Source organism: Hetaerina americana, unplaced genomic scaffold (genome assembly GCF_022747635.1).
Source record: "Hetaerina americana unplaced genomic scaffold, ioHetAmer1.1.p SCAF_2, whole genome shotgun sequence".
NCBI classification, from domain to species: Eukaryota; Metazoa; Arthropoda; class Insecta; order Odonata; family Calopterygidae; genus Hetaerina; species Hetaerina americana.
The window spans coordinates 70658128-70668051 of NW_027286763.1; the positions used below are offsets into that span (position 1 = coordinate 70658128).

At 43.3% G+C, this 9924-nt stretch overlaps 1 protein-coding gene across 1 annotated transcript; it reads left to right on the top strand.

Annotated features, from left to right (window-relative positions):
• Nucleotides 1-1236: 1236 nt before the first annotated feature.
• On the top strand, nt 1237-9521 carry LOC139688144 (insulin-like growth factor-binding protein complex acid labile subunit). Its single transcript, XM_071585572.1, has 3 exons — nt 1237-2636; nt 8330-9052; nt 9446-9521. Exons 1-3 carry the CDS (start codon nt 1237-1239, stop codon nt 9519-9521), a joined length of 2199 nt encoding a protein of 732 aa, XP_071441673.1.
• The last annotated feature ends 403 nt before the right edge of the window (nt 9522-9924 follow it).

Consider the following 9924-nt stretch of genomic DNA (forward strand, 5'->3'; position numbering starts at 1 on the left):
GTGGCTTCAGGTAAGGGCTAAGAGAAAAAAAGGAAACTCCTCACACAATTTATTCATTTTTACAAACTTACTTTACAAATATTCTCACTCGAGTCGAGGGATTGGAACTTAATATTGTCTATGCGAATAGATCACACGCTTATTGATTTACATATAGACTACATGGGGAGGCCCAGAAGTACCCGGAAAAATGGCTCGGTGGTCAAAGATTTTCCAACCGTGAAGAAGTGATGTCAGCAGTTAATGGCTACTTTGAGGAGCAAGACCGTTATAATAAAAAGGGTATCGAACTTATTGAACATCGTAAAAGGGAAAAGTGTATATAACTGAAAGGTGATTATGTTGAAAAATAAATATATTTTTTTCCAACATTTTTGTGTTTTCTTTGTTGGGTCGGGTACTTCTGGTATTACCCTCGTATTATTATCATTCGTAAAATACAAAAGATATTGAAGTAAATTCTTCTGGTCAGACGAAAGCCAGGCTATAATGTCATTGGATAACCTACCATTATTTCCCTCCATGAATGATGGTTCTCTTTCCCTCAATTTATTTAATTTGACAACTTCGCACGAATTTTGCTCAGATAAATTATATTTGATTTTCCTATGAAATATGAATTAACAACCAAGAAAATGCCATACGAGTGCAATTAATTTTTCATTTATGAATTACTTCCATCCTTGGATAGGCTCATATATTGCTCGATTGCAATGCCCTACTAAATCCCTATTCTGTCTGATCGGAGCTGCTATGTCCTCCTCTCCCAGAGATCCAGTACAGACTTACTCCAGCGCTTTGCCCTCACACTCTCTTATCTCCGGCTTGCTCTAATCTCTCTTCTTGCTCGCCGACTCACACCTTGTATCAACGACTCTCACTCGCCCCCTCCCCCCGCCCCCAAGCCCTCCTCCACTTCTCCCTTCTCTCACCCTGGCCCTTCCCGCCGCCTATCGCCGTTTCACAATCTCGTGCGCCCGTCAGCCTCGTGCGACTATCCTTCCTCTGCCACTCCCTACGTCTTCGACTCTAGTGAAACGTTTTCTTGTCAACGGCAACTGTTCCTTGAGATGAGTGCGCCGCAGAGCTAATGTGAGCATCGAACCGGGGTCCCGAGCCCCGGCTGGCGCGCCTCTTCCTGATCCATTCCCGCGTGAGAATGGAATACGGCCGACCACTTCCAAGGAAAAACCACGCAGTCATATCTCTCCGAGTGAAACTCAGGCAGCCGTGATGATGGCCCCCGGGAGGCGACTGGCACATACGGCCTTCTTCATCCTCGGGTTCTCTCTCATCACGACTCTTTCGACGACTCCCAAGTACCCCTTGTGCCCATATCTCTGTCTCTGTTCGGGCACTGAACACTCGGGTATCCTCAATACGTCGACTTCGGTGACCAAGATCAATTGCTCCGGGGTCAACTTGAAGAAGTTTCCGACCGACCTCCCGAGTTCGGTGAAGGTACTAGATCTCTCCTTCAATCTAATTGATACCCTGCCGACCCCAGGGGCTTTGGCTTACCTCGTGAACTTGGAGACGCTGATTCTCCGGGGAAACAGTTACGAGGGGCCGGTCAGGCCCAAGGAGTTCCTCGGTCTCCGCGCTCTACAGAAGATCGATCTCTCCTACAACACTATCACCTCCCTGCACAATGAATCCTTCTATGGCTGTGATCAGCTCCGCATCGTGGACCTCAGAGGTAACAGGGGGCTGACGGTGATCCCATCTTTTAACTCCTCCTCCCTCAAAACTATCCTGCTGGATCGCTGCGGCATAGTGGAAGCCGGGAAGGGACCACTGCCGTCTAACCTGACCAGCCTGTACCTGCGAGGAAATCCCATGGTGGAGATGCCGGCCATAGTCGGCCAAAACCTCCACGTCCTGGACGCGAGTTCTTGTGCCCTGTCTTTTGTGGGCAGCGACTCTCTCCGGGGCATGCCCCACCTGACGGACCTCTACGTCTCCAAGAATGCTCGCCTCACTTCCCTGAGCGACGTGCGATCCGAGTCCCTGAGATTCATCTACGCAGAGGATTGCATCCTCGGCTCTAACGAGATCAAGGGGCGTAAGGGATCCGCGGTTGCCCTTGCTCCCTTGGCGTCTATGGGTGGACTGACCCACGCCCATCTTGCCGGAAACAGAATCAAGGTCGTGGGCCCAAATTCCTTCTCATCCAACGTGCATTTGGTGCACCTCGATCTTTCCCGCAACGGGATTGAGCTCATCACCGGGGACTCCCTGTTCCGCCTGGAGAAACTGCATGCCGTCAACCTTTCCTTCAATGCCATTAAGTCCCTGGACGAGGTCACCTTCTCCAAAAACAACTTCCTGGATACCCTGGACCTGTCACACAACGAGCAACTCACTCACCTCCCGGCATTCGACGCCATCTCCCTTCGCCGCTTATGGGCGTCCCGCTGCGAAATCTCGGGGATAGGGATCAAAGGGGAGGGCAACCCGCTCGCTCACATGCCTAACCTAGAGAGCTTGGACCTCTCTCGCAACCCGCTGGAGAGCTTGCCGAAGGATTTGTGGTCGCAGGCTCTCAAGAATCTCGACTTGTCCTTCTGCAGAATTACGGTTGTTGAGCCCCAGACTTTGAAGGGGCTGAGTCACCTCACATGGCTAGACCTCAGGTAAGATAATTTCATTTCAAAATCCATTCTTATTAGTTTGCTTAATATTATGCTCCCATCCATACCATCGCTTCCATTTATTAACAAAAGACCTTTGCGCGGAAACATGGTCTTTGAAGCAAGATGATAAACGTAGATTAGAATATTTTGAAATGTGGGTGTAGAGAAGGATGGTAAAGGTGAAATGGACAAAAAGGAAACAAACGAGGAAATTCTGCGCATGGGGGAGGAGAGACGATTATTGAGAGAAATCCAAAGGAAGCAGGAAACTTTGGTGCAGAGCATTTTGAAGGGATGATATGTTGAAGACTGTGTAAGAGAGGAGAATATTAGGCAAACGAGGAAGTGTTAGGAATGGAATAGGCATATTAGACCTTATGATGGGAGGAAGGAAATATGCGCAATCGAAGAAGGGTTCATTGTAGTTTCGGATGTCAAGTTGTTTTGTTAGGAGAGGAAAGAAAATGTTTCGTTGAGTCCATTCAAAACCTAAATTAACCGGTAAAATACCAATAGTAAAAATGCACCCAGCTTCCGGCCGATAGTTATTTATTTCTTAGGTTAAAATAGTCGTAAATTGTGTGAAAGGCACAGGGGTAAGAAAATAAGAGTGATTAATGTCATTAGGATTCTTAGGAGCATACCAATTAGTATATCACATACAGCTCAATAAATGTAATTTGAATTATTACTACGTACTTAATGCGATACGCGATGTCATAGAGATGTTGCTATCTAATGAGTTCCTGAGGTGAGCGAGCAGTTATGAGTAAAAAATTACCTCATAGAATAGAAACATTTGAGTTTACTGACGAGTCTGCCAACACCCAATTTAAAGTGTTTAAAAGTAACTACAACGAGCATCCATATCATGTTCCTGTGTACTGTGCACACTTGCGTGCTAAATTAATTATTTCTTTTAAATGAATCACCTGACCGGTTTCCCGAATATGGGAGAACAAAGAGAAGCCGAAATCAAGGGTGACTGGAGGAAAAAGTGGAAAATATTAACACTTGCATGTGAGCCGAAAGAGAGAGTGGGCGAGAATGAGGAAAGCAGCAAATTAGATTGAAAGCAGATAAAGGAATCCCGGAAGAAGAGAATGGATGCGTTACAGCGTGGAAGTGAGCATGGTGAGAAGAGGTGGGGAATATACTGAAATTTGGTATAGCAACACGCGAGTTACCAAAAATATGTTCAGTAATAGTTACAGAAATGTTCATTACTCCTACCCCTTTTCACCCTGCCGATATGTACTCTCTCACCCACCTAGACAGTGTCAGATCTATGCTTGACTTAACGAGTGCCGTAATATAGCGCGAAAGCGAAAAGTTGGACACTTAGAAAACTGGGTCGCTTGTAATAAATCTGTATCCCAAAAGCATGGACACTTGGCCGATTGTTACTGGGGACAAGCTTCGCACCGTGAAACCCGTGACTTCAGTTTGGTCACCTTCTGTCATAAGTACACGGTAGGAGGAGGTCGTAATCGCGCGATTGAGAATAGGGCACTTTACTCTAATACACTCTTACCTCTTCTCTGAAGATGAAACTCTACCTCTCTGTGAAGACTGCGACTCACAAATTACCGTGGGTCACCTACTGACTGAATGCCAGAAATATCTGGTAGCCTAAGCATCGAGGGAGACCTCGTTTTTATGATCGGTGATAACCCAGATGTCCTTGGCGGAGCAATAGCATTGTTAGAGGAACCTGGCCGCCTACAACTCTTGTAACGTGATGCAAGGCACAAATCATATTTTGCTTAAATGTTATTTTAATGTTGGCAGGACTCTTTTATTTGGCTAGTCTCATCATTCTTATCCGACTAGCCAAATGTGAGAGATGCTTAATGGCTTTAGTAGTAGGTGCACCCACATGAATGAATCACTACTGCCCCGCTATCTGGGTAAATAGCCATTCCTCCAGGAACAGAAAAATATTAATATTTAAATATTATACATAATTAAATTTTTGTTGATAATAAATTATACATACTCGTATTAGCTGTATCATGTCCATAAAACATAGTTGAAACAAATTTCAATTAGGTTTTAACATTCGCACATAAAACTGATATTGGTACGCTGAGCACAAGCGTAGCTAAATATATATATAAAATATTTATAAATCAGACAAAATATCAGCTAAAAAATCAGTCATGTCTATTAAATTGAGAAAAGAATCTCTCATGAATATCCCTCTCAAAATGTTCATCAACATAATCATTGTCTACTATGTAAGTTTGGGAATTCATCAACTCTTTTCTGCGTACCTGAAATTCTGTTATCATGGATTTTCCCGTCAGCACTGAATGCTTATCAACTTTGATATTACAGTTCGATTGGCGTTTAAATATCCTGTAATCTGATAACTACTTTCGGGATTCCTGCCAAAAGCTCGTTCTTTCACATGAATGTGCTCCGTGAGTTAAGGAAACACTGCATAAAAGTTAATAATGGCGCTCATAGCATGACTGAGGAAAATTTCTGACAATTGATGACGCATTAAAATGATCATATCAGCCCACCATAAAGGGATGACAGGGAGAGAGAAAATTGCCGAAGTGTGATCCACCTATTCTATTTTAAAAAAGTCAGGTGAAATATGCTTCATTATATGCGAAAAACAAATTTGAACAGTTTTCCATTCAACACCCCTTCTCCGTCTCCTTCGCCGACTAGTACAATCATTCAGCCAAAAACCGGGTGCAAAAAAAGCTGCTCGGCAGAACACTGCCGAATTCCATTCGTTTTTTTTAACTAATGAAGCTAGATTAGTTTAAAATACGTACTGAAGCTTGGAGAGACGATTATGACTCCTTTAACATCAAACTTCTGAATTTCGAATATATACTTTACCATCATCCTTCTTTCCTCTCCTCAATAACATATATACAAGAATGCAAAGGTACACCGTTGGAAGCATAGCAGCTCGGATAATTAACTTGCTATTTTGTTTCGCTAAAACCATTTCGCATCCTTAATAAAATAATTTACCCGTATATTCTCAGTATCCGTCATGCACATTTGTAACTATGGGAGTCGGAGTTTCATTGTTTACCGTATTTGCAACGTCTAACAAGGTATTACTTCTCAGGACTTTTTTATTCATAGCCTGACTGCTTCTGTACCTCACGGAGAAAGAAATAAATTGTTATTCGTACGAGAGTCCATTTGTGACTTTTATCCGCAACAAAACGATGCATCGAATTAAACTTTAATAAGAGAAAAAAATATCGGGATATCAGAGATTTGATAATTTTTCAGATGACTTGCAGCAATGACTCACAATTTACATTTATCGTCTTAAGAATCTATTTTTATTTCTCTGCACGAGGTTAAATTCTTCGCTGAAGATTACAACCAAGCAACGCCTTCGCTTGGAGAGCTAACATGAGTATCTACCTACGTGACGAACTCAGTCACAATCCATATTAACACCTATTCGAACGGACTATTTAGAAAGGAGGGGAACGCGGCCGTAATTGCAGTGATCAGACTCGTACTGAGGAGGAGGATCAAAGAAAATAAACATCATTATAGTGGTTCAATAGTTTCAGCCTCAACTTTGTGGAAGTTCATTTTAATAAATGAAAAAGAAACACTTTGTTTCAATCCACCACTTTATTACAGGTACTCTACTTTATTACAAGTACCTGTAATAAAGTGGTGGATTGAAACAAAGTGTTTCTTTTTCATTTATCATTATAGTGCTTCGCAACTATTGATAAAACCTTCGTTGAGTTTCTTTTATGAAATTAAACGGTTATTTAAAAAACGGGTAACAACATATTTTAAGGGCAAACGGATAGGTACTCAGCCTAAAGAGTGTTTTCAAGTTATAGTTAGACGCAATACAATACGAAGACTGACATGTACATTCCTACACCGCTTACCAGGCATCGAATCTGAAATTTGAGCATGAGCCGGGATTACTCGTTTCCCCTTATTTTTTTATTAATACGAACAGGCGGTGATAAAATGAACGTGGATAGGTTTGCATGAATTAAAACGCTGAAGGCCAGAGGGAAACATTTTTATAGGAGATGTTTGTGGATTATAGAGCTTTAAATTAGTCATTCGATCAATCATTTATAAATCCTGACTATCTCTGTTATTGATAACGGGGCAAACAAAGGAATTAAAGGACTCGAAAACAATGGAACTCTCTGGGATAACCTTACTTGTAGGATGATAAATAATAGATTACGCATTAGTTTTAAAAAAGCTAATGAGAGGAGATGGAACATTTTTCTTATTTGGGGAGCATTATGAGTGGAATGGAAGGGGCAGAAATAAGATTATAAGGAAATTTTCCATAACAATGAAGCTGTTGATTAGCCTTAGATGAAAGATTATTTACGAGAAATGTATTCAAAATAAACTCGTAAAAATAAGTTTTGAAATGTGGTTATGAGAAAAATAAGAAAGCAAAGTGGAGTGTCGGTAAGCAATGCAGAGACATTTTTGGATAATTGGAAGGACAATTAGTTTAGAAAGACGAATCATTGAAGGAAAGATATATGGAAAAAGAGGATTAGCCTGCTATCGATCATGATGAGAACAAGCTATGGAAAGCTGAGAAGTTATGCGTAGTAAAGGGAAGGTTGGACAGCCAGCTGATTCTTGGGTTAGTTTCACAAAAGAAGAAGAAATGGTGGGAGTGGACATTCGAATTTTAACGTCAGTGAAAACGGAAATGAAAACTCTTTTGGTAAAACGTAAGCAAATAGATGAAGGGCTTTTGAGATATCATTTTATAGAAGGCTAGTTAAGTGACCTCTAAAAGAAAGATAGCGTGTTTAAAGATTCAGATTAGGTGTGATTACTGAAGAGATTGATTCTACGACACGTGGATTAAAGAGAAGGAAAGAATAACTGTATCAAGAGGAGGATGAACAAATAAGGGATAGAAAGATAATAAGGGATTCAGACCGGCAAATAGGGATTGAAAAACTATCAGAATTTATTGTTATAAAAGAGGTATGAAACAGGAATGATGAATGTTATTTTCGAGCAAGCAATTTTAAAATTGTGGCGGTCAAACTTGCATGACCTACGTGGGTAGCAAAATCCTAACTTCAGTCGAGAAATCGATTAGATATAATATATACTAAGCCTATGAACATCATTTGAGATTCTCTCCATAACATTTTTCATGACAATGGGGTTTAGTTGCATCAGAGGTAAATGAACAGGACAAGACACCACGGCCATTATGAAATCAGTATAACTTCATTGTTTGGCGTAACTCCTGAGATGATTTTATTTTTTAACACTAAGAGCTGGGTGAAGTTTTTTAGATCATTGTAAATAAAAAACACATGCGCCGGCTGATTTGATTGACAATGCGTTCAAGTCCTTCTGATCCTGTAAATACCGATAGCAAGCATGATCGTCGCCTACTCCAGGGATCGCTGGTGATACTAAGTTCGTGTAGGGGCATACGGAATGACATTTCATGAATGTACAATGGAGAATGGCCTCGGACGTCGGAGTGCCCCAAGAAAATCTAAAACTAATACTCCATACCATTCATGAGTAACTGAGAAAGTATTCGCACCTATTAGTATTAACAGGAGGTCCACCTTGCAAGAATGCTCATCTCTAGCCGTCAGTCATTCGTTTACCGTATTTCAGATTTTCAGAGGAAACTCTAAGGAAATCATATATTCCCTTCGCTCTTTCAGGGGGAACCGTATCGCCACCCTGAATCCCGACTCAGTGCGGGGGCTCAAATACCTGGCCCTCTCAGACAACCCCTGGAAATGCGACTGTAAAAACCCGCGCTTCCAACAGCTGTGGACGGTGCTGGATAAGATGGAGCCCCTGGAACAGCCACTCCACTGTGCGCCCTACGACGAGGACCAGAAGCTTCTCCAGGCCCGCCTGGCGCCGGGCGAGGGCCTCAAGCGTTGGGAGGAAGTCTGCTCGCGGTCCTCCTCCACTGTTCCCGTGCCGGCCTCCTCCATGTGGTCCCTCTCCGTGGCGATGGTGCTTACGGTGGCGTTCTTCATGGTGGGCGGCGTGGTGCTTCGCCACTGGCTCCGGGAGAAGCGGAAGCTGAGGCAGGAGGCGGAGGGAGAGGAGAGGTCAAGGGGGCAGCGGCAGGAGGCCCAGAGGAGGAGGGTCCGCCGGCGGGAGATGACGAGCGAGGAGAGCGATGAGGAAGAGGAAAGTAGAGGGACGGCGAGCCGGGACATAGTGGTGGTGCGGCGGCTGAGGCCTGAGACTCAACCCCCATCGTACGAGGAGGCCGTACTCATGGCGCGCCCCGAAGAGGTGGAGGTGAGGCTCCAGGTGGATGAGGGAACGGGCGGGGAGGCAGAGCCAACAGCGACCGAACCTGGCGCCGCAGGTGGGTGCGAGCTGGGTGCTGAGACCGTACAGCCCAGGGAAGAGTCCCCCTGCAGGTGCGATTCTCTCGTAGGCATTCCCCCCGACTTCAACCCACAGAGTATACTGTAATTCCATTGGCGATAGCAGTGGAAGAGACGGCAAAGTGGGTGATCTGGTTGCTTCCGAGTGCAATATTTACGGACTACAATGGATCCCCTAATGTCGACGATATAGGTGCGAATTCGCCAGCGTGCTTCATGCGAATGTTCTCTTGTTTTCCCCCAATAGATTTCATTTCGGTATCGGTATCATCTATGTTTCGTCGCGGTCAAAGCAAAATTGTGTTGCATAACAAAGAAAGCCGAATCGTACCAAAATGCATATCCATATGAACGAGTGAGTGAGCATTTTAGTAGTAACAAGGATTCTCTATGAGAATTGATAACTTTCTCTTTTGTGAATTACAGAGGTTTCCCCCCAAGTTTCCATTCTTTGAATGTCACCCAATTCTTGGGGCCACTTCCCATTACCAATGGCCATTGAAGTGCCATGCTAGAAGTCTCCATTGTAGATTATTCTACTATATTTTTGTTGCAAAAAACTATATGCAAATATTTAGGTCACTCACATAGATCCTCCTTGTTTGCTATTCTGGTTTTTATGGGGATTCCCGTTATATATCTCGTCACTGGAGAACAATGCCCGTGGCTTTATTTTGATAGGTGCCGATGTTGGGGTAGATGAGGTAGCCACAAAAAGTAGGCAAGCACTTTTTGCTGACACCTTAGATTAATGTGGCGAGAGTTGTGAAGGGAAATAATTCTAAATTGGCCTCTTTTTTGAAGCTGAGAAAAACATCAAACTGAAAGAAAAGTCTGATGGCCAGACTGGTACCACCTAGCCATCTTCCCCAGTGGTCCCTCCTACAGCATATTTGTTGTGCACT